Here is a 26064-nt window from a genome sequence, read left to right as displayed (position 1 = left end):
CTTGGGAAATTCAGAAGGACTATAACCCAGTACACAAACAACACAGTACATTACTACAAGCTCCAATGAATAAAATGTCACACTCCAAAAGAACAGAATAACACAGGGGGATTTACTAGGGACAGGAAACAAATTCTGTAAGGAAGAAAAGGATTAAGATTAACAAAAAAAACTATGACAGGTTTCAGAGTAGCAGCCGTGTTAGTCTGTATTCGCAAAAAGAAAAGGAGTACTCGTGGCACCTTAGAGACTAACAAATTTATTTGAGCATAAGCTTTTGTGAGCTACAGCTCACTTCATCGGATGCATTTGTGGGTTCTTGATGATGCGTTGGAGAGGTTTTGGTTGGGGGCTGAGGGTGATAGCTAGTAGCATTCTGTTGTTTTCTTTGTTGGGCCTGTCCTGTAGTAGGTAACTTCTGGGTACTCTTCTGGCTCTGTCAGTCTGTTTCTTCGCTTCTGCAGGTGGGTATTGTGGTTGTGGGAGAGCTTGATGGAGATCTTATGGGTGTTTGTCTCTGTCTGAGGGGTTGGAGCAGGTACGGTTGTGTCGTTGAGCTTGGCTGTGGACAGTGGATCATGTGGTGTGGTCTGGATGAAGACTGGAGGCATGTAGTGGGCATAGTGGTCGGTGGGTTTCCAGTGTAGGGTGGTGTTTGTGTGACCATCGCTTGTTGGCACTGTGGTGTCCAGGAGGTGGATCTCTTGTGTGGACTGATCCAGGCTGAGGTTGATGGTGGGATCTTGGGAGACAGGCCAGTCCTTGCTTACAGACAGCCCCCCAACCTGAAGCAAATACTCACCAGCAACCACACAACAGAACCACTAACCCAGGAACCTATCCTTGCAACAAAGCCCGTTGCCAACTGTGTCCACATATCTATTCAGGGGACACCATCATAGGGCCTAATCACATCAGCCACACTATCAGAGGCTGCACATCTACCAATGTGATATATGCCATCATGTGCCAGCAATGCCCCTCTGCCATGTACATTGGTCAAACTGGACAGTCTCTATGTAAAAGAATAAATGAACACAAATCAGACGTCAAGAATGATAACATTCAAAAACCAGTCGGAGAACACTTCAATCTCTTTGGTCACTCGATTACAGACCTAAAAGTGGCAATTCTTCAACAAAAAAACTTCAAAAACAGACTCCAATGAGAGACTGCTGAATTGGAATTAATTTGCAAACTGGATACAATTAACTTAGGCTTGAATAAAGACTGGGAGTGGATGGGTCATTACACAAAGTAAAACTATTTTCCCATGTTTATTCCCTCCTCCCCCCAGCTCCGCTGTTCCTCAGACGTTCTTGTCAACTGCTGGAAATGGCCCACCTTGATTATCACTACAAAGGGTTCCCCCCAACCCCCCGCTCTCCTGCTGGTAATAGCTCTCCTTACCTGATCACTCTCCTTACAGTGTATATGGTAACACCCATTGTTTCATGTTCTCTGTGTATATAAATCTCCCCACTGTATTTTCCAGTGAATACATCCGATGAAGTGAGCTGTAGCTCATGAAAGCTTATGCTCAAATAAATTTGTTAGTCTCTAAGGTGAAAAAACAAACAAAAAAACTATGATACCAATAATATAACAAATCCTCCACCTCCCTGCATTCACCACTGTACACAGACTCTCAGCTCCCGCTCTAGCACCGTTCCAGGCAGATAAGAGGCTGAAGATAAGTCCTGCAATGAGTGCTGGAGTGCTGTGAACATTGGTCAGCTTAAACAAAAAGAAAGGGGTTCCCTTACAGTATCTTCAGCCCTGAGTGGGGCAGGGTCCTCTCTTGACTCCCTGGTCTGGAGCCCTATGGAGATCTTGGCTGGCTGTAGGTAGCTGGCACCAGGTTGCTTCTCTGCCCTCCTGATTGCTGGTCTCCACAGGACTGGCACTTCGTGATCATGTTCTAAATCCCACAATAGCTCAAACTCTCCTTTTGTGGAAGAGTGGGAGTTGAATAGAGACTCCCTGACCCCAAGCTGTGCTGCCCCATCTCAGCTCCAAACTCAAACAGTCCAAAAGCTAAACTAAAATGAATCCCTTTGTCTGTCTCTAAGGCTGCTTGTCCCCTCCAACTAAGAGACTGACCAGCTCCATGTTGGCCCAGCACATTGTCTATATAAATCACTTAATCAGAAACTCCCTATTGACTTTTGTAGGAGTTTGCTGACTATTCTATCCCTGCTCTGGACCCTAAGCAGGCTGGGAAATGGTGTTCAGAGGCTCTGGAGCCATTGCTGTAGTCCAGAGGGTTGGACCCCTGGAGGCTCAGTTCATTGTTTCAGGAGCTAGCAAACTCCAAAGAGGTTTATACTAAAAACCTAATAAATCTACATATGCAGGACTGAAGTCCCAAGGTAGAAACCTTAAAGGCTACAAATCAGGGCATTAGTCCTATTTAGAACTGAAATATGACTAAATATACACACCTATTCAACTCTATCATGAAATGTGTCTCTGTTTTGCAGTCCTCAATTGAAACTTAACTCAAGGACCTTCCCTTCTGGATTTTGTTTGCTCCAAGGGTATTTATCAAGTTCATGGTGATAATTGTTTCATGCTTTAGAAAGGAAGATGTTTCCTTTCTTAGATGAAGTGCTCATAACGACAATTTCTTATGAGCAAATAACTTGTTCCTCTGTAAGAAATCTCCTTCAGGATCTTGTGTTTCTCATCTATTTCAGAAACTGAGTTGTCTTCCTTGCCAGAGACTAGTCTAATTAGCAGTTGCTCTCTTGAAAGATGAAGCCAGTCTTCCACCCTCCAAGAAACAGTTTAAAGAAAACCTACATACATTAGTAAAAACACCAAAAGGCATCAGGTTTGAGGCCTTCCTGAATGGAAGTAGTAGCTTGGGTTACAAAACACATCCTCCAGGATTGGTCTCCTGTCTCTATAAATTTACTGTCTCCTGTTTCAGCAAGCAAGAACTCATCTGGTAGCTGAAGGTTGAAAATACCTGGCAAGGCAGATTTTGATTATTCCGTGATGCAGTAGCATTACCAACAAACACAATAGCTTCCAGAAAGAAGCATTGATAGCTACTGTATTTTCATAGTGAAATTAGAGACGTTCAGACACCAAGATTATTGGACGTATCTTGAAAAAAGTTAATACTAATGTTGTGCTAAACATGAATGGATCAGCACCTGACTTTGCTTAAAAGATGATAACAACACTTGAGGCTTGACTTGACCACAAAGTCCATAAAGGACCAAACATGAGTCTCAGAATTCTCCACTAGGCCAATTATAATATTTTAACTCTTTTTAAAGGTTATCTTCTGCTTTGGAATTTTAATGAATTTTTTTTTAAACCAAAGCATGTGCACTGCTTTCTACCCCCTTTTCCCTGCTACAGCTATATTCTCACCAGACACAATGAGAGGGTGAAATAATATGTCCTTCAAAAACCTCTTCATAGGATTCCTTTAAAATAATGACTTAATTTTTCCTAATACTAGTGTCAAACAGGATGGCCAACTTTTTTTCCCCGTATTTCATTTAACTACATTTTTTTCTTTTGTTAATGGGGGGTTAGTCTGGTATCTTACCTGGTTATTTCATTTCTAATAACTGTACTAACCACAGTCCAATCCTCTCCTCAAAAGAAAAAAAAATCATGGTCAGTAAAGTTTCAGCACATGAACAAATGAGATGAAAGGCATTATTACCTTCTAAATAAAACTGGTTTTTCTAAACCAAGATTGCAGCCAGCACGTTTAAACTGTCTTATACATAGACTAAAAATCGTGATGCTTACATATGCTTACATCATCCTGAATAGCGTATTTAAATATGTCTAGGCTCTAGGACTGTGTTCATGGACCATTCCCTTCAGGGCGTGGCTTAGAAACTAGCAAAAGGTCTGGCAATGTCTTCACATAACAGTGGAACAAGAACCACAGGCAGGAGTGTCACCACTCTATTTTAATACCCCTAATAAGTAATGTTCTCATTTTAGGTTGATTCTAGTCTACTGTACGCTTGTTTAGATAATTATTAGAAATAAATACAAATTAATGTACAATCACTAGGAATTATAAAGAACTATCTTAATAACTTCAGATCAGAAATAAGAAAACTTTATGCTAACATTTTAACTGCCATATTTAATAAGTATATTGGCATACTTAGTTGCTGGATAAGAGTTAATTTTAATCTTATGAGAACAAGTAAATGCTTAAAATGTCAATATTTTAAAAAGCAGTCAAATGTATCTATGGTTAGCATATTGTATCTATGCAAAATTTATTAAAAGAATAATGACATAGCATTTAACACTGAGCAGCAGCTTTAGAGTTTTAGTTAATTAGACTAAGCAAATGTACATCCTGTTCAAATACTTTATTTGTGTGACCAAGGTTTAATTCACTTTGACATCCCCAACAGCAGTAAGTGATGTGCCAAATATTACACCAATTTGTTTCATCTCATCATCCCTATTCAGGAGATGTTAGACTAATGATGAAGCTCTCAGCATAAGCTAGCCAGAACCCTAACTGAAAACTGGGAATGGATTTTATTATTTAGATTCCTTTAACCCAGGTAACGTTTCTATACAACATGCTGAGTGGCAGTTCAGATGGTACTGTACACAAACACCAATTAATTTTTCCTATGTGGTGACAAATTACATTAAATAAGCTGTCATTGAACAGTCCATTTCTGAGATATTTTAATATTTCAACATTATAACAAAATATAGGCAACATAGCTTTTCACAGAATTATAGAATTTAAGGTCAGAAGGGACCATTATGATCGTCTAGTCTGACCTCCTGCACAATGCAGGCCATGGAATCTCACCCACCCACTCCTGTAACAAACCCCTAACTTATGTCTGAACTATTGAAGTCCTCAAATCGTGCTTTAAAGACTTCAAGGTGCAGAGAATCCTCCAGCAAGTGACCCATGCCCCACGCTGCAGAGGAAGGCGAAACCCCCCCAGGGCCTCTGCCAATCTGCCCTGGAGGAAAATTCCTTCCCGACCCCAGATATGGCGATCAGCTAAACCCTAAGCATGTGGGCAAGACTCACTAGCCAGACACCCAGGAAAGAATTCTCTTTAGTAACTCAGATCCCACCCTGTCTAACATCCCATCACAGGGCATTGGGCATATCTACCGCTAATAGTTGAAGATCAATTAATTGCCAAAAGTAGGCTATCCCATCATATTATCCCCTCCATAAACTTATCAAGCTTAGTCTTGAAGCCAGATATGTCTTTTGCCCCCACTGCTTCCCTTGGAAGGCTGTTCCAGAACTTCACTCCTCTGATGGTTAGAAACCTTCGTCTAAATTCAAGTCTAAACTTCCTGATGGCCAGTTTATATCCATTTGTTCTTGTGTCCATATTGGTACTGAGCTTAAATAATTCTTTTCTCTCTGTGGTATTTATCCCTCTGATATATTTATAGAGAGCAATCATATCTCCCCTCAGTCTTCTTTTGGTTAGGCTAAACAAGCCAAGCTCTTTGAGTCTCCTTTCATAAGACAGGTTTTCCATTCCTCGGATCATCCTAGTAGCCCTTCTCTATACCTGTTCCAGTTTGAATTCATCCTTCTTAAACATGGGAGACCAGAACTGCACACAGTATTCCAGATGAGGTCTCACCAGTGCCTGGCATAATGGTACTAACACCTCCTTATCTCTACTGGAAATACCTCGCCTGATGTATTCCAAGACTGCATTAGCTTTTTTACGGCCATATCACATTGGCAGCTCATAATCACCCTGTGATCAACCAATACTCAGAGGTCCTTCTCCTCCTCCGTTACTTCCAAGTGATGCGTCCCCAGTTTATAACAGAAATTCTTGTTATTAATCCCTAAATGCATGACCTTGCACTTTTCACTATTAAATTTAATCCTATTACTATTACTCCAGTTTACAAGGTCATCCAGATCTTCCTGTACGATATACCAGTCCTTCTCTGTATTGGCAATACCTCCCAGCTTTGTGTCATCCGCAGACTTTATTAGCACATTCCCGCTTTTTGTGCCAAGGTCAGTAATAAAAAGATTAAATAAGATTGGTCCCAAAACTGATCCCTGAGGAACTCCACTTGTAACCTCCTTCCAGCCTGACAGTTCACCTTTCAGTGTGACCCGCTGTAGTCTCCCCTTTAACCAGTTCCTTATCCACCTTTCAATTTTCATATTGATCCCCATCTTTTCCAATTTAGCTAATAATTCTCCATGTGGAACCGTATCAAATGCCTTACTTAAATCGAGGTAAATTAGATCCACTGCGTTTCCTTTGTCTAAAAAATCTGTTACCTTCTCAAAGAAGGAGATCAGGTTGGTTTGACATGATCTACCTTTTGTAAAGTCATGTTGTATTTTGTCCCAATTACCATCGACGTCAATGTCCTTAACTACTTTATCCTTCAAATTTTTTTCCAAGACCTTGCATACTACAGATGTCAAACTAACAGGCCTGTAGTTACCCGGATCACTTTTTCTTCCTTTCTTAAAAATAGGAACTATGTTAACAATTCTCCAGTCATACGGTACAACCCCTGAGTTTACAGATTCATTAAAAATTCTTGCTAATGGGCTTGCAATTTCATGTGCTAGTTCCTTTAATATTTTTGGATAAAGATTATCCGGGCCCCCTGATTTAGTTCCATTAAGCTGTTCAAGTTTGGCTTCTACCTCAGATGTTGTAATATCTATCTCCATATCCTCATTCCCATTTGTCTTCCTACCATTATCCCTAAAGCTCTTCATTAAAGACTGAGGCAAAGTATTTGTTTAGATATTGGGCCATGCCTAGATTATCCTTAACCTCCACTCCATCCTCAGTGTTAAGCGGTCCCACTTCTTCTTTCTTTGTTTTCTTCTTATTTATATGGCTATAGAACCTTTTACTGTTGGTTTTCATTCCCTTTGCAAGGTCCAACTCTATTTGACTTTTAGCCTGTCTCACTTTATCCCTACATGTTCTGACCTCAATAAGGTAGCTTTCCTTGCTGATCCCTCCCTTCTTCCACTCCCTGTATGCTTTCTGCTTTTTCTTAATCACCTCTCTGAGATGCTTGCTCATCCAGCTTGGTCTACAACTCCTGCCTATGAATTTCTTCCCCTTTCTTGGGATGCAGGCTTCTGATAGTTTCTGCAACTTTGACTTGAAGTAATTCCAGGCCTCCTCCACCTCTAGATCCACAAGTTTTTCAGTCCAATCCACTTCCCTAATTAATTTTCTTAATTTTTTTAAGTTAGTCCTTTTGAAATCAAAAACCCTAGTAACAGATCTATTTTCGTTTTTCCTTCCATTTAGTTTGAACTGAATTAGCTCATGATTGCTCGAACCAAGGTTGTCCCCTACAACCATTTCTTCTATGAGGTCCTCGCTACTCACCAAAACCAAATAAAAAAAGGCATCCTCTCTTGTAGGTTCAGCAACTACTTGGTGAAGGAATCCATCAGCTATGGTATCCAGAAAAATCTGAGCCCTGTTATTATTACTAGCACTTGCCCTCCAGTCTATATCTGGGAAGTTAAAGTCTCCCACGATCACACAATTCCCATTAGTATTTACTTCTTTAAAAACATATCCCAATTGGATCCCGGCAGTCTATAGCACACCCCAAGCACTATCCCAGGGGAGGCTCTAGTAGCTTTCTTCCCCAATGTGATTTTTGCCCAGACAGACTCTGTCTTATCCATTCCATCACTTCTTATTTCTCTACAGTCTACCTCATCGTTGATATACAATGCTACTCCACCACCTTTGCCTTTATTTCTGTCTTTGCTAAACAGCACATACCCTTCAATACCTGTACTCCAGTCTTGACTATTATCCCACCATGTTTCTGTTATCCCTGTAATATCTCGTTTCACTTCCTGCACCAGTAGCTCTAGTTCCTCCATTTTATTACTTTGGCTTCTCGCATTGGTATACAAACATCTTAATTTTTGCTGTTTGGCTTCGCTCACATTCTTTACCCGATTAGGCATAGACATTCTACCGCCAATATTACCTATTAGATTGGTATGTACACTACCCTTCCTCCTTATGTCCATTCTCCTACCCACGGCTGTATCCTTTCTTCCTTTGTTTTCTTCCCTCTCAAAGAGAAAATCCAGCGTGGAGATTACCTGGACATCTCCCAACCATCTGCCCCAAATTCCTAGTTGATCAGTTGTGCCATCCTCCACCAGAAGTCTATTTCCCTCCTTACTCAGGTGAAGTCCATCCCAAGAGAACAATCCTCTGTCCATGGATGCTTCCCAGTGGCCATACATCCAAAGCCCTCCTTATAGCACCACTGCCTGAGCCATCTGTTGAGCATCATAATCTTGTCACACCTTTGTTGCCCTTCTCTAGGAACAGGCAGAATTCCACTGAAGATCACCTGAGCCTCGATTTCCTTAAGATTCTTCCCCAGCCTGGCAGAGTCTCCCTTGATACGTTCCAGTGAGAATCTAGCTGTATCATTTGTTCCCACATGAAAGATAATCAAAGGATTCTTTCCCACTCCCGTTAGGATCCTCTTCAGCCTCAGGTCCACATCCCGTATCTTAGCACCCGGCGGATAGCACACCCTTCTGTTCTCTGGATCAGCTCTTGTTACAGGCCTGTCTATCCTTCTCAGTAAGGAATCCTCAATCACGTAGATCTGCCTTTTCCTGGCCATGGTGTGATTGTCCAGTCTATCCCTTGTTCCCTCTGTTTGCAAGTCCTCTTGATTCCTATTGTCCCTTGCAATCCTCTGCAACCCATCCTGTATCCTCCTGGGGCTCATATTTGGTGTTGTTATCTCCATTGACTCTTGCCCTCTTCCTATAGGACTATCTGCTCTTCTCTTCTTCCTTGCCCTCTCACCTTCAGTGACCACCTACTGTGCCCTTTCTTCATTTTCCAACTCCACAAACTTGTTCCTGAGCTCTATTTCTCCTTCACTAGCCCGTCTTTTCCTTTGCCTGTTTCTCTTAGTCACATGCTTCCACTGTCCACTTTTCTCACCCAGCAGTATCCCCTCAGAGTTCTTTAGTCTTGCTTCCATCTGCAGGTCTGAGCTTTTCCCTTCAGCCTCCTCATGTCTTTGCTCCATCATCCGCTCGAACCCCCTTCTAAACTCAACCAGCGTTTCCACCTGCATTTCCAATCCTCAGATCTTCTCTTCGATCAGCTCTATCAGGCTGCAATTCATAAAGATGAAACTCTTTTCAGGTACCCCCTCCAGGATCATGTACATGCCACAGCTTCTACATCCAGTTATCTTCATTGTGTCTTCCGCTACTTGGGTCACTACCACGGCTGCCTCTGTATTTGTCATAGCCTTCTCACCTAAGTCCTGTTAGTCCGGAAAACACAAACCAAACCAAAACACCACCACCCTCAGCAGAACAAACCCCCAGTGAGCACCAAAACACGACCAGACCACCACACACTCCCTTCACTAGCCTGTCTGTTCCTCTGCCTGGCTCTCTTAGTCTTTCCCCCAAACTCCCTTTAGAAACTCCCACTCAAACTCCCCTTTTATAGGGCTCTTACTGAAAAAGTTGAAATATTAAAATATATATACAGTTTTTGATTGAATGTCATGCAGCTTGTTTCCCATTTGTTACAAAAGACATGTTACAAATTTAACAAATGGGAAACAAAGCAGCATGACATTCAATGAAAAACAAATGAATCCCAGAGCTGGGGAATATTGGTGATTGAAAAGGTAATGCAACCTTTTCTGTTAAAGGAGTCTTGATCAAGAAGATGTTTGCAAAGTTGTTCAACTACATAGACGACATCATGACTGGGCATACCACCCACCTGGGTCTCAGGACTGTCAAGAAGATTCATGGTTCTGGTCTAGGACTCTTCTGGGAGACTAGGAGTAATAGGCAGGGGCTAGGAGTAATTGAACTTCCTTAACTTTGCAGGAAACCAGCTGGAACTTATAGAAAGAGGAAGTTATGAGCTTGGGTATACCTGGAAAGCCAAACAACTATGTTGACGGTATTAGGCTGCCTGCACAGGGAATTTGTTCGTCTGTCTTGTTTAAATGCTGAGGAATGGGAATTGGGGGCTTTTGTTTCTCTGACCTGAAGAAAGTTAAAAAACAGATTTTTGTTCATTTAAACTCTGAGGTATGAGAATTTGGGACTTTTGCTTTCATTGACAGAATGTTAGGGTGGGGTTTAGGGTGAGCTCTAAAAAGAGCTTTTTTCTTTCATTTTCTTCTTTTGATTTATCTAGTTTCTTTTCTGCTGAAGGGCCAGTTGTGCACATTGGTTATATCTGGTTCTGAGTTGCTTTACAACCTTAAATAAATCTTGCTTATTAACCCTTGAGGTGGGTGGTTCTTATGGTTTGCGTAGCTGCTTTGGTTCCCTGTAAAATTCCAGGGGTGTGGCTGATAACCTAGAAATCCTTGAATGGTCTTGGGGACCCTTCAACCTTGCTGGACTCTGATCCTATATGGCAACAGTGCATTTGCCACTGAACACTTTATGATATATATTCAGGGATACGCCTGCCGTAAGTTCCTAATATTAATCTTTTCAAGACCACAGGAGAGTGTTCTCTGAGCAGACCCCTCACACTTGGAACTGACTGCTTTTCATAATCATTCAGAGCAACATGCAAGGTGCATTTGTTTAGTTTTGCATTTGGTTCATTTTATTTTGCTTGACAACTTTGTTGCTGAGATACCTAGCTTTGTCAGTTCTGTCTATCCTCAGTGGGTAGCTTTCTTTGATGTCTTTTGTGGTTTTTCTCCGTCCCCTCTTTTTTTTTTTTTCTTTCACAGCACTTGGCTGCCATGGTGATTTTGCTTGCAACATTTTACAGTTAGGAATATGCAGCATTTCATGGCAGCCAGGGTGCTTCTTATAAAAAATTGACTATACAAAACAATTTTTTTGTAATGTAATTCAAGCAGAAAACGAAACAATTATTTGAAATAAAAACAAATATTGGTATGTAAATTATATACCATGACTGGCAGAAAACTAAATTTAAATAATTGTGAAAAAGTACCAAAGTGTAAATACTGATTTATTAATTAATCATCCCAGTGAAACATTATTAAATGGTTTATTTATAATATCTATAATAAAGAATAAATCTATTTAACTATCTAGTTATCCAACCAAAGTAAAGCAATTACAGCTTTATTGTTGGTAATATGTAATAAGTTAGTAACTTTGTGTCATTATTAAGGTTGTGAGTTTGTAATGGAAGTCACGGATTCTGTGACTTTCCGTGACTTCTGCAGCGCGTGGTGGACCTGGCTCAAGGGCAGCTCAAGCAGCCCCTGCGCCATTCGCACCGGTCACTGTTGGGGCAGTCTCGCGCAGCAGAGGTTGGGTTTGGGAGGGGGCAGAGGGTTGGGGCACAGGATGGGGTGAGGCGGGCTCTGGGCGACGCTTAACTAGGGGGCTCCCCGGAAGTTTTAGACAAGAGTAGTTTTAGTAAAAATCATGGACAGGTCACAAGGCCGTGAATTTTTGTTTAAGGCTCATGACCTGTCCATGATTTTTACTAAAAATACCCGGGATTAAAATGTAGCCTTAGTCATTATTATCTGGTTGAGAAGGAACTAATGCATTAATTATTTGAGAAATAACATGAATAAATCATTTCTATTTTTATGGCAACCATTTATCAAAGCCATTTTGGTGTCTCAGGAGCAAATACAACTAAATCATGCACAATCGTAAATTTTAACTTTAATAAAATTCTGTGTTAAAATGAAGTCATGACATTGTTCCAAAGATTTTAACAAATACAAGACTTAGTGGTGCTTTTGAAAAGAAGCAATGAATATATCAAAAGAGTATGTTTGTATGCATTAGTTTTCAATCTTAGTTGCACAGTTACATTTTCAGAGAGGCATATTGATAGTTAGCGCCACTCCCATTCGCCTTAGGGTGACTTTCACTGATAATTCTCCGAGCTGCTATGAAAATGCACCTCTTAGAATTATTATTACTTTTTTGCTGCAGACATATAAAACAAGTCAACTCTTCAGTTTGGCTCTGTGTACTTCAGGGTTATACGCCAGCAGTTACCTAGCTCTTAAGCAGTCTCATCTGTTGTTCTTCATGATGCTATTTTCTGTTTGTCCGAACTTTTCTCACTGTGGTGATTTAACTGCTTGACCACTTAATTGTTGAAAGGCGAGGTATGTCTTGTACCCTTGCATTCAGTTTTCTCAGAATTTCTGGGATGAATTGCTGTTTCAGCATTTGTCAGATGATGGATAGCTTCATCTCAAATCGTTGTCCACAGCTAATTCTTCAAGGTGAACTTAATGCGGGAATTTCTGGCTGAATTATGTTTCTCACATGTGGAATACATCAGGTATCTTTCCTTCTACTCGTAACAGATACTTAATAGATAATTTAATAAATAGACATGTGAAGTACTGTACTCGAGAGTATGCACTGGAGCTGTACAATTTCTCTGTGAAGACAAATGACTTGGGATTTGATTCTGCCACATCGAGTAGTCTCATTACGTTGAATGGAGTGCTTGTTACCAGCAAGAGAGTGAGTTTGTGTGTGTGGTTTTTGGAGAGGGGTGAGGGAGTGAGAGAACCCGGATTTGTGCAGGAAATGGCCCACCTTGATTATCATACACATTGTGAAGAGAGTGGTCACTTTGGATGGGCTATTACCAGCAGGAGAGTGAGTTTGTGTGGGGGGGGGGCGGAGGGTGAGAAAACCTGGATTTGTGCTGGAAATGGCCCAACTTGATGATCACTTTAGATAAGCTATTAACAGCAGGAGAGTGGGGTGTGAGGAGGTATTGTTTCATGGTCTCTGTGTATATAATGTCTTCTGCAATTTCCACAGTATGCATCCGATGAAGTGAGCTGTAGCTCACGAAAGCTCATGCTCAAATAAATTGGTTAGTCTCTAAGGTGCCACAAGTACTCCTTTTCTTTTTGCTACTCATTGTGACTCAGGCTCTTCTTTAGGCTCTAACAGAAACAGAGCTTAGAAAGTATAGTTATGCAGTATTAAACCAAAGCATATAAGATCAAAGATCAGTGGATTCTTGCTTCATGTTAACTTTGAGGTCAGTGTATAGAAAAAACTAGGGAATTGAACTGATTTAATTATTGAAGGAAATCACTTAGTTTCTAAATTGTGCACAAAAAACATTAATAAAGAAAAAGATTGAATTCAGTATCTCCTTTTAAAGCTTATTAATTTGAAACTTTTACAGTCCATAAATGTACTTAGTGGTATTTAAAACTTATCACCTTTTTTTTAGATGAGTGCATCAGCTAAGTGCACACATTTTTCCTCCTACAGATCTTCTGCTTAGCAGGATGATTATTTGATTGAAATATATTGTCCATGGAAGTGTGCATGATACAAGCCATGCAAAGTCTTCTGGTCAGTATTTGACCAAAGGTGTATAGAAAACAAATGTTAACTATGTGTCTGAGGATTCTTTTGTTAGCTTTTTAACATATTAGGGAATAGACACTGTAAAGGTCTATGGAGGAGAAAGCATTTTATATATGCATTTTGCTGGATGCAAAGATTTGATTACTGCAATGTGCTTTGTTTGGCAGTACACTGAAAGACTACGGAGAAACTCATTTGGTGCAGATTGCAGCGACCTACCTGTTAGGTAGTACAGCCAAACACTATGTGTTACACCATCCAAGAAAGTACATAGGCTTTGCTCAAGGAGTTGACTTTGATTTGCTAAGCCCTGTGTGCCTGTTGTCCTGGCTATCTGAGAAATCATCTTTCCACCCTTCTCTCACCGTAATAGATGAGGTCAGCTGGTGTATCCAAGCTGATTGTCCCTAGTTTTTTGTCGGGTGCTGGTGCCAGAATGGTTTCAGGGCAGGACTTTACACTCTGAAATTTACTCCCCATGCTTATCAAATGAAGAGACATAAATGAATAAGGTAGCAAAGGACTTGATCCTGCTCCTACTCAAGTTATTGGGGTTTTTGTCATTTGATTGAACTAGAGCAGAATTGGGGCCCAAAACTGAAGACACCTCTAACTACTACATCTTCCCAAAAATGTATTGGGCAGTGTGGTCTGGAAGAATGAGCACAAAGCTGGGAGTCACTGACTCACTGAAGTGACTTGCTCTGGGCCACACACTTTTCAGTCTCAATCTCCCCATTTGACATTAGTTTTATGCCATTGTAACTCCACTGAACAGAATTGAGGATCAGGGCTGATAAATTTAATTCATGAAAACTATGTAGTATCCCTCAGTCTTTTTTAGGAGTACGGTACAGATACAGCTAATAGTGAAGTTTGATATCACCAGGGCTGCTAATTTTAAATAATAAAAAAAAAACTTGGAAAGTATTGTCTCCAGTTGCTAGCTAAGGGCCAAGTCCTCCTCTCCTTAATGACTTGAAAAAGTCTCTCTGAAGTTGCATATATTAAATAACATCAAGGCACTTTTAGAAATTACATGGACCAAAAGAATTGTTAACCTTTCAATTACATTTATCAAAGCTGTAAACTGTTCAGTGTTCCCTCTCATTGTAATGTGTCCAAAAATATGTCTAATGTTTGGAGAGGGGTTATTTTGCACACAGGAGGAGCCTGGTCTACACTACAGCATTAGATTGACATAAGGCAGCTTACATAGACCTAATGTCTATTAAGTCAGTGTATAAATTACAGCCTTGCTCCTGTTGATGTTAAATGCCCTACTACACTAATAACTCCACATCCATGAGAGGCGTAGAGCTTATGTCAGTGTAGTTAGGGTGACACAGTGTTCCAGTAGACGCTGCGTTACTTACAGCTATTAGCTGTCATTCTTGTCAATTTCACGGCTCCACTGGAGCCATAAAATTGACAAGAAAGTCAGCTTCGGGCTCCCCAGACAGCCTGCTGCCTGGTCTCTGCTCCAAGCTGGGCTGCCACCCGTGTTCCTGACTCAGGCTGCCTCCAGGGTTCCCCATGGGGAGCCCTGCTGTCCCCCTGGGGTCTCCGCTCCCAGCCAGGCTGCCACCCAGGCCCCTGGCTCCCCACTCCAATCTGGGCTGCCGCCTGGGTTCTCAGCTCCCCACCAGGAGCACGGTACTTGACCGGATTCCGTGCACAGATCTCCCCGCTGGGAGCCCAGTTTGCCCCCACCCCCAGGGTTCTCCACTCCCAGCTGGGAATGAGGCAGCTACACCGGGTTTCTCAGCTCCCCACTGAGAATGGGACAGCTGCACTGAGCTTTTCAGCTCCCCACCAGGAACAGGGCAACTGCACCGGGCTTCTTGGCTCCCTGCCGGGAATGGTGCAGCTGCCTGGACACCAGAACTGGATCTCCCTGCCGGAACCCTGGCTGCCCTCAGCTTGGAGCTGTGTGCCCAGCGTCTCTTTTGTTGCTGTGCTCCTGGTGAGGAGTGGAGAGCCCGAGGGGGCAGCCAGTCTTTGGGCAGGGAGATCTGTGTGTGTCTGGTCAGCTGCCGCATTCACAGTGGGAAGCGGGGAGCTGGTGGGGAGCTACCCGTGGAGCTGAGAACCCTGGCTTTCAGGCCCCCATACTGCCCCTCTTAAGTCAGTGGAAGCACTCCTGGTGAGGATGCACACCACCGACAGAAGAATGGCAGTGTGGACATGAACCAGCACAGTAATTACTGTACCTAACCTCGGTTGACTTAAGTTTATAGTGTAGACGTGCTTGGCAGGTGGTGTATGTATGCATTCAGTGCAAAGAGCTCCTTGCCCTCAGACACTGTGTATGGGCTTTGGAGACCAGAGTTGCTGAAAACTGGAGGAGCTGAGGGAGACAAAGAGGTACATAGATGAGACTTTCCAGGACACATTAAACGGTCCCACCCCCGGTCTGACAGCCTCTGTGCTGTTGAGGAGGATGAAAGTCCCTGGGAAGGAGAGCATCTAACTGGAGCAGAGGGAAACAATCCCATAGTTGGGACTCTCCTTCCAGATGATGATACGGTATCCTCTCGCACTGAGGATACCTCTCCGGGCGAGGGAACTCCAGCTATTAGAAAGAGACAGGTATTAGTAATGGGCGATTCGATCATTAAAAGTATAGATAGCTGGGTTTGTGATGACCGGGAGAACCACATGGTGACTTGCCGGTCAGGTGCGAAGGTTGCGGATTTCTCGAGACATCTAGATAGACTTATGTGTAGTGCTGGAGAGGAGCCGGTGATGTAGGTATCAGTGACATAGGGAAGGATAGGAGAGAGGCCCTGGAGGCGAAATTTAGGCTGTTAGGTAAGAGACTGAAGTCCAGGACCTCCATGGTAGCGTTCTCTGAGATGCTCCCAGTTTTACGTGCAGGGCCAGTTGGACAGGCAGAACTGCAGGGTCTCAATGTGTGGATGAGACGATGGTATAGGGAGGAGGGGTTTAGATTTACTAGGAACCGGGGAAACTTTGGGGGAAAGGGGGAGCCTATACAGGAAGGATGGGCTCCGCCTGAACCAAAATGGAACCAGATTGCTGGCATTTAACATTAAAAAGATAGTAGAGCAGTTTTTAAACTAAGGACTGAGGGAACGCTGACAAGTGTGGAGGAGCACGTGGTTTGGACATCCCTTAGGGGAGGATCTATTAATAGAGAATCTCTATGTCCTAGTGAGGATGAGAGGATGGAAAATGATAAAATACAGGCAGGGTCTGATCAGAAACAGTCAAATAAAAAAAGAGTCCCATTCAATTCCATCGTGTAATGGCAGACAGCTAAAAGGAGACAAGTTTTTAAAGTGCTTATATACCAGTGCTAGAAGTCTAAATAATAAAATGGGTAAACTAGAGTGCCTCTTATTAAATGACGATATTGATATAATAGGCATCACAGAAACCTGGTGGAATGAGGATAATCAATGGGATACAGTAATACCATTTTACAAAATATATCAGGACAGAAGAGGTTGTGCTGGTGGGGGAGTGGCACTATATGTGAAAGAAAGCGTAGAATCAAATGAAGTAAAAATTGTAAATGAATCAAACTGTACCGTAGAATCTCTACGGATAGAAATTCCGTGCTCTAATAATAAGAATATAGCGGTGGGGATATATTACCAACCACCTGACCAGGATGGTGATAGTGACTGTGAAATGCTCAGGGAGATTAGAGAGGCTATTAAAATAATAATAATGGGGGATTTCAATTATCCCCATATTGACTGGGTACATGTTACCTCAGGACAGGATGCAGAGATGAAGTTTCTTCATACCTTAAATGACTGCTTCTTGGAGCAGCTGGTCCTGGAACCCACCAGAGGAGAGGCAATTCTTGATTTAGTCCTAAGTGGAGCACAGGATCTGGTCCAAGAGGTGAATATAGCTGGACCGCTTGGTAATAGTGACCACAGTATAATTAAATTTAATATCCCTGTGGCAGGAAAAATACCACAGAGGCCAAACACTGTAGCATTTAATTTCAGAAAGGGGAACTACACAAAAATGAGGTTAATTAAACCAAAATTAAAGGGTACAGTGACAAAAGTGAAATCTCTTCAAGCTGTGTGGAAACTTTTTAAAGACTCCATAATAGAGGCTCAACTTAAATGTATACCCCAAATTAAAAAACATAGTAAGAGAACCAAAAAAGTGCCACCGTGGCTAAACAAGAAAGTAAAAGAAGCAGAGAGAGGCAAAAAGGCATCCTTTAAAAAGCGGAAGTTAAATCCTAGTGAAGAAAATAGAAAGGAGCACATACACTTGCAAATGAAGTGTAAAAATCCAATTAGAAAGGCCAAAAAAGAATTTGAGGAACAGCTAGCCAAAGACTCAAAAAAGTAATAGCAATTTTTTTTTAAGTACATCAGAAGCAGGAAGCCGGCTAAACACCCAATGGGGCCACTGGACGATCACAGTGCTAAAGGAGCACTCAAGGCCAATAAGGCCATTGCAGAGAAATTAAATGAATTATTTGCATTGGTCTTCATGGCTGAGGATGTGAGGGAGTTCCCAAACCTGAGCCATTCTTTTTAGGTGACTTCAAAAAAGAACTAGATAAATTCATGGAGGATAGGTCCATCAATGACTCTTAGCCAGGATGGGCAGGAATGGTGTCCCTGGCTTCTGTTTGTCAGAAGCTGGGAATGAGCGACAGGGGATGGATCACTTGGTGATTGCCTGTTCTATTCATTCCCTCTGGGGCACCAGGCACTGTTCACTGTTGGAGGGCAGGATGCTGGGCTCGATGGACCTTTGGTCTGACCCAGTAGTACCTTTCTAATGTTCTTAAGTAACTTCCAGGATGAGTGTGTTTGTTGCCTGCGCTATAGTATGGAGCAGTATCATTGTACATTTATATTGCTTTTTGCAGGTTTTTAAGGAACATTTCTGTTCATATAATAACTTAGATATATGTTTTTAGATTCTGATCTATATCCTTTGAGAAACCAGTAACTGTTTAGGAGATGTAATGACAACAGATACCTGACTTAATTCTGTCTCTCACTGCAGCTGCACTCTGAGTGTCACTCTGGAGCAGGCGATAATTCTTGCTCGGAGCCACGGACTACCTCCTCGCTATATTATGCAAGCTACAGATGTGATGCGCAAACAGGTAAGCCAGCCTTACACTTTAGAATGTTAACAGTTCTCCACAGGAATGTCATGTGTTTAGCCAAAAAAATGAATTAATTAGTCATTTTGCTCAAGAGTGATAGTGACTTGGATAATTATAATATCCAAGAACTGGCTGTCTCCTTAAATTAGTTACAAGATAATTTGAGAATGGTCTGACTTTTTTTTAGACAAAGGAAATGCAGTAGATCTAATCTACCTGGATTTCAGTGGGATTTCATATGGGAAATTATTCGTTAAATTGGAGAAGATGGGGATTAATATGAGAATTGAAAGGTGGATAGGGATTTGGTTAAAGGGGAGACTACAATGGGTCATACTAAAAGGTGAACTGTCAGGCTGGACGGAGGTTACTAGTGGAGTTCCTCAGGGATCGGTCTTTGGACCAGTCTTATTTAACATTTTTAGTACTGACCTTGGCACAAAGTGTGCTAATAAAATTTGCAGATGACACAAAGTTGGGAGGTATAGTCAATATGGAGGAGGACTGGAATATTATACAAGATCTGGATGATCTTGTAAACTGGAGTAATAGAAATGGGATAAAATTTAATAGTGCACAGTGCAAATTTAATAGTGCACATGCATTTAGGGACTAATAACAATAGAATTGTTGCTATACGCTGGGGACTTATCAGTTGAAAGAGACACAGGAGGAGAAAGACTTGGGTGCATTGGTTGATCACAGGATGACTATGAGCTGTCAATGTGATGTGGCCGTGAAAAAGGATAAAGCAGTCCTAGGGTGCATCTGGTGAGGTATTTCCAGTAGAGACAGGAAAGTGTTAGTAAAATTATACAAGGCACTGGTGAGACTTCATCTGGAATACTGTGTGCAGTTCTGGTTTCCCATGTTTAAGAAATATGAATTCAAACTGGAACAGATGCAGAGAAGGGCTACTAGAATGATCCAAAGAATGGAAAATCTACCTTATTAGAGGTTACTCAAAGATCTTGGCTTATTTAGCCTAACCAAAAGAAGGCTGAGGGGAGATATGATTGCAGTCTATAAACACATCAGGGGGATAAGAACCAGGGAGGGAGAGGAATTATTTAAGTTAAGCACCAATGTGGACCCAAGAACAAATGGATATAAACTGGCCATCAACAAGTCTAGGGTCAAAATTAGGCAAAGATTTCTAACTATCAAAGGAGTGAAGTTCTGGAACAGCCTTCCCAGGGGAGCAGTGGGGCAAAACACCTAACTGGCCTCATGACTGAGCTTGATAAGTTTTTGGAGGGGATGGTATGATGGGCTGCCTACAATGGCATGTGGCCTATCTGTGACTGCCAGTAGCAAAAATCCCCAATGGCCAGAGACAGAACACTAAATGGGGAGGGCTCTGGGTTACTGCAGAAAATTCTTTACTTGGTGAGTCTTGCCCACATGCTCAGGATCAAACTGATGGATATATTTGAGGTCTGGAAGGAATTTTCCCATGGGTCAGACTGGAAATTGGCAGATTGGCTAAGCAGCAGTTCTGCAGAAAAGGACCTGGGGATTACAGTGGACGAGAAGCTGGATATGAGTCAACAGTGTGCCCTTCTTGCCAAGAAGGCTAACAGTATATTGGGCTGCATTATTCAGAGCATTGCCAGCAGATCGAGGGAAGTGATTATTCCCCTCTATTCGGCACTGGTGAGGCCATATGTGGAGTATTGCATCCAGTTTTGGGCCCTCCACTACAGAAAGGATATGGACAAATGGGAGAGAGTCCAGCAGAGGGCAATGAAAATGATTAGGAGGCTGGGGCACATAACTTATGAGGAGAGGCTGAGGGAACTGGTCTTATTTAGTTTGCAGAAGAGAAGAGTGAGGGGGGATTTGATAGCTGCCTTCAACTACCTGAAGAGGAGTTCCAAAGAGGATGGAGCTCGGCTGTTCTCAGTGGTACCAGATGGCAGAACAAGGAGCAATAGTGTCAAGTTGCAGTGGGGAAGGTCTAGGTTGGATATTAGGAAACACTATTTCACTAGGAGGGTGGTGAAGCACTGGAATGGGTTACCTAGGGAGGTGGTGGAATCTCCTTCCTTTGAGGTTTTTAAGGTCAGGCTTGACAAAGCCCTGGCTGGGATGATTTAGTTGCGGTTGGTCCTGCTTAGAGCAGGGGGTTGGACTTGATGGCCTCCTGAGGTCTCTTCCATGATTCTATGATTTTCAGAGACTCTGTGGGAGTTTTGCCTTCCTCTGTAGCCGTGGTTCTCAACCGGGGGGCCGCAAGCAGGTTTCAGGGGGCCAGCATTAGACTCGCTAGAACGCAGGGCAGAAAGCCAAAGCCCTGCTGGACAGGACTGCAACATGGGCACTGAGCCCCACCACCTGGGGCTGAAGCTGACGACTGAGCAACTTAGCTTTGCAGTGCCCCAGGCAATTGCCCTGTTTGCTACCCCCTAACGCCAGCCCTGGCTTTTATATGCAGAAAAACAGTTGTTGTGGCACAGCTGTGCCGTGGAGTTTTTATAGCATGTGGAGGGGCCCTGAGAAAGAAAAAGGTTGAGATCCCCTGCTCTGCAGCATGGGGCATGGATCACTTGCAGGTTTAAACTAGTAGAAATGGTTAATTCTCTAAAAACAACGAGGAGTCCTTGTGGCACCTTAGAGACTAATACATTTATTTGGGCATAAGCTTTCGTGGGCTAAAACCCACTTCATCAGATGCATGGAGTGGAAAATACAGTAAGCAGGAATAAATATACAGCACATGAAAAGATGGAAAACTTGAAGTATTTAAACCATGATTTGAGGACTTCAGTAACTTGGCCACAGGTTAGGGTCCATCACAGGAGTGAGTGAGTGATGTTCTGTGGCCTACAATGTGCAGGAGGTCAGATTAGATGATCATGGTGGTTAGAGCCCTATGTGGATACAAAATTTATATCCATGGATGCAGATATCCGTGGATATGAATTGGTATCCGCGGAGGGTTCTACTGGGAACCACAACGGTGAAAGCAGCAGCATGTCAGGCCACCACTAACAGGAGACAGTGCCCCATGCTGGCAACTCCTCCGGCATGGCTGTACCGTTGTTTTTCGAATAGGCTGGAGGAAGACAAGGTAAAAGGTAATCTACTGAGAGAAAGATTGGCTACAATAGTGTAACGAGAGATGACCAAGGCCTAAAAAAGCTTTTTAATAATAGGGATGGAAGGAAATGAATACTTTTTATGGAGGAAATAATGAGTAGATTTAGCAAGACTATAGATTTGGAGGGGCGGGGGGGAACAAGAATAATTGTTCTAAATACACGCACTATACAAGTATCTAGTCAGATATTCATAAATGTTTTAATTACATAGCGGGTACAATATACCCTGTGCCATTTAATGTATCTTCAGAGAATCTTATTATTCAGTTCAAACTGAGAAAATACAAACACAGACTAAGGGTGAAATTTATCACCGTGCAGAGTGTGGAAGGCTCTCTGACCTCTATATTAAGGATTCAGAGCAAGTGGAGTTTGAGTAGTATGAAAGCCCTTGTGCAGTCATTCTGCACAGGGCTGAATTTCATCCCAAAGCTATATATGTTATTTGAGTTTACTTAATATAATCTGGTTGCTATTTCCATTTTATTTTAATTGTTTTAACTAGATATTACATGCACACACCATAATTTAATAATGGAACCCGCACTATATTAAAACGCAGTAGGGGAACTTGTAATACACACTAGCAGGGTCTACGTGGTCCAATTAATATGCAACACATTCATGAGCTTTAGAAATCACGTTCCTGTAATGTGCATTACCCACCATGTGGACAAACTGTTAGATTAGACCCTGAATGTGAACTAGGTACCTTTTAGAGCACACCAAGAGGATCTACACAGACTGCAGCATGTTAGAGTGCTTTACAAATCACACCCCTCTAGTGAGTTTGCTGGCACCATGTAGACAAACCCTAACACATCCGAGGGCACCCAAAGTGGATAATGGAGGAAACCTGCTTAAATAGGGCAACCTCAGAAGTGGATTTTTTCCCTATTAAATTGAATGCGGTTAGAATCATATGTAACAAGAATGTCATAATTAGTTGTCTGGGCTGTACCCCTGGAACATAGTTTTCAGTGTATTTGCCCTGTTATTTATAATTTCAAGTCTACAAATGCTTGTACTGTAAGAATTGAGGATCAGAGCCCTGTTTATTACAGGGATGAGCTGGAATCCACCAATGCATTCAAATGAAGTGACTTCTGCTTTTCATTATTTAATCCAGTCTACAATAATTTTAAATGTATAAATTACTGAACAATCACCTGCTTTTACACTCTTCAAGCATGAAAATCTGTGAATGCAAATAATAGATTCTAACACTTGGGCTTACTCCTGACAGAATTAGCACTCTCAAAAAAACAGGTGTCTAAATGGGTTTTTGCTAATGCAAATTCTATCACCCTCACACGCTGTGTTAATACTCCAACATTGCATGTGTCCAATACACAGAGGAGAGGCATCTGTGACAGCTTTTTGCTTGAGAGCCTGTCTCTCTAGCACAAGCTGTAAGGACTTGTGCTTTTAGCTCTGCATGGGTTTAATTCTTGGTGTTGGCAAGCTTCATGCTTGCAGGGAGGGTGGGGGGATCCAGAGGAAGGCGGAGTGCAAAAGACAGACTTGATGCTAGAATCCAGGTATGCACCCTGCTGCTGCAGTCCCTCATGGCTGTATCCAGTTTCCAGTAGTCCATGAGAGGCTATATAATGTTTCAGAAAGTGAAAGGTGACACAGATTCCTTCACAAAGTTTCCCTCTAGCTGACAATTATGTTGTCACTGCTAAATATGGAGGGTTGCTCTTGGTGTACTTACTTTCAGTAACTTTTAAATGGGGACGAAATATTTTAGACATGAAGAATTTACTGAGATACATCATAGACTTTCATACCCTTCAGAAGGATCATCATAGTTGAGTGGCTTCAGCGGCATGGTTTATTCCTCTGATTCCCAGGCAGGTACAGTTCCCTTTCTTCATGACTTTTGGGGCACTATTCACTGAAATACACAAAAGCTGTATTAAAAACTGAGAAATTAACAAACAAAAAACTATGTTTAATGGCAGTTAAGGTTGCATCAGGACACAACGCACCCACCCAAAACCTTAAAAGCATGGAAAAAAGTCAAGACGAAAGACTTGTGCATTCCTTTCTACATTGGTATTGCCTGTATATACAGCTCTGTTGATAACACACTCAAACACTCCATAAAGCTTTTATTTTCATCTCCAACCACATCCCCAAAAGCAATATGTATTCTAAAGTTATCAAGATTGAATTCTAACACAAAACCTTAACAGGGACCTCAACAATATTAATGAAGAATAACTTCCCAAATGCCTGGAATGTGTAATAGTTAGGGGAGATGAGCTGTTGATATAACTGATCATAAAAGCATATGAGATTATTGTTAAAATTTTTCTTATCACTACATGGTAGCCACTTTCCAAATACTCTGGAAGGATGCTCTTTTCTCCAAGGAATTGACAATCTAAGAACAGATAAGTAAACAGAGGACAGGACAAAAGGAACAACAAAAGGCTATATATATATATATGTGTGTGTGTGTGTGTGTATATGTATGTGTGTGTGTATATGTATGTGTGTATATATATATATATATAATATGTGTATATCTATACACATACACACAAACAGATCAGCTTAATTCTCTATAAATACCATGAAAAACTGAGTCTTCAAGAGAAACTTAAATGTGGAGAGGATAGAGGCGTTGAGGATGAGCTCATAGTTTGCATAGAGTCCACATGGAAGAAGATATGGAGAAGGAGTAACATTTTTTCATTGCTTTGACATGGATATACAATAACATTGCATTTTCTATAACACTGCGATACAGATTTTGTGCTCAGTTGATTATATAGGCACAAATGTAAGCTACTTTTTTTCAAAACTGTGACGGACTTCCCTGAGGTGCAACCTGGAACTGGGATACTGCTGAGCCCTCTGGCATACCAATCTGGGCCCCCTCTCACACTGTAAGGCTGTGATAAGCTGCAATCCTCTCCAGGTCTTGCACTTGCACAGCCATACATAAGCATGGACACACCCAATTGCAGTTACATGAGTGCTTTTGCCCGCCACTCATGAACCAACAATAGAGAGCTCCAGCCAACCCCCCACAGCTCCTTAGCCTAGGACCCCAGAGCTGTACATCTAGCCCTGGTCAGAAGCCTGACCAGTGTAAGTTTTTTACTCAGTTTGCCCCTTCCTTAGTGTGGAGAGGACAATTCACCAGCCCCTGTTCCTAAGCAGATTTCACTTTGCACTTCAAACAACACACTGTTTTAGGTAAAAAATATAAAACAGATTTATTAACTACAGAAAAATAGATTCTAAGTGATTGTAAGTAATAGTGTACAGACCAAAGTTGGTTACCTAAGAAATAAAAAAAAATCACAATCTAAGTTCCTTACACTAGACAGGATTTGAATCAAGCAGTGTCTCACCCTGATGGTACAAACAGTCCATCAATCTTCCATACACAGGCTAGAAATCCCTTCAGCCTGGGACCACATCCCCAGTTCAGACTTTGTTCCTATGGTGTTTCCAGGTGTTGAGTTGTGGGGGAAGTGAGGCCAAGTGATGATGTCACTTCCCCTTTTATAGCTTCTGCCATGACACTTCATTGTCCCAAACAAAAGCCCCAGGCACAGTTAGTGTAAAAGTACAGGCACAAGATGGAGTCCAGTATCATATGTTCCAGTCACATGCCCTTGCATGCTTCGATGAGTCATAGCAGGGGTCATTACCCATATTCTGGCTAGAACGTCCCTAGAAAAGTCCATCAGGTGGGGATAAGCTTCTGAAATGGCCCATTGTGTTCATTGATGGGCCATTAGCTTAAATAGTCTGTTCACAATGTGCTGGCTAGACTGGATATAAACTACCTTGTGGGAGTTACTATAGGACCAAACACATTTGAAATACTGGTACATAGTTAATATTCATAACTTCAGATACAATGACAGCACATACATTCCAATGAGATATTAACATTCAACAGATCAAGACTTTTAGAACGATACCTTACAAGGCATACTTTGCATAAAACATATCATAATTATATCACCATTGTAAATATGGGAGTGCCAGGGTATTGCTTTGGGGTACAGAACGTCACAAAAATATGGTCACTTTTTGCCCTTCTTAAACAAGTGTCAAGCTGTGAAAATCATTGCTGGGGGTATTGTGAACGGGGTTCAAAAAAGAACTGGATAAGTTCATGGAGGATAGATCCATCAGTAGCTGTTAGCCAAGATGATTAGGGATGCAACCCCATTCTATGAGTGTCCCCTAGCCTCTGATTGCCAGAAGCTGGGAGTGGACGACAGGGGATGGATCACTTGATGATTTCCTGTTCTGTTCATGCCCTCTGAAGCATTTGGCATTGGCCACTGTTGGAAGACAGGATTCTGGGCTAGATGGACCTTTGGTCTGACCCAGTATGGCCATTCTTATGTAAGTGTCCTGGCAGAATGGGCCTGTCTTTTCTTTTTTTTTCTAACGACAATGGAAATACCACTTCATAA

The 26064-nt window shown here is 41.9% G+C and overlaps 1 protein-coding gene across 1 annotated transcript in view; it reads left to right on the top strand.

Moving 5' to 3' along the window:
- The window catches only part of PREX2 (phosphatidylinositol-3,4,5-trisphosphate dependent Rac exchange factor 2), a 289194-nt gene that overhangs the window by 252168 nt on the left and 10962 nt on the right, over positions 1-26064 (top strand). Inside the window, exon 38 of the mRNA XM_037892468.2 lies at positions 18401-18503. Coding sequence (XP_037748396.1) covers positions 18401-18503 — 103 coding nt within the window. The remainder of the gene's footprint in view (positions 1-18400; positions 18504-26064) is intronic.

Source organism: Chelonia mydas, chromosome 2 (assembly GCF_015237465.2).
Source record: "Chelonia mydas isolate rCheMyd1 chromosome 2, rCheMyd1.pri.v2, whole genome shotgun sequence".
In the NCBI taxonomy this organism is placed as follows: domain Eukaryota; kingdom Metazoa; phylum Chordata; order Testudines; family Cheloniidae; genus Chelonia; species Chelonia mydas.
Note: the sequence above shows the minus strand (reverse complement) of the source record. Positions and strands in the feature narration are given on the sequence as shown.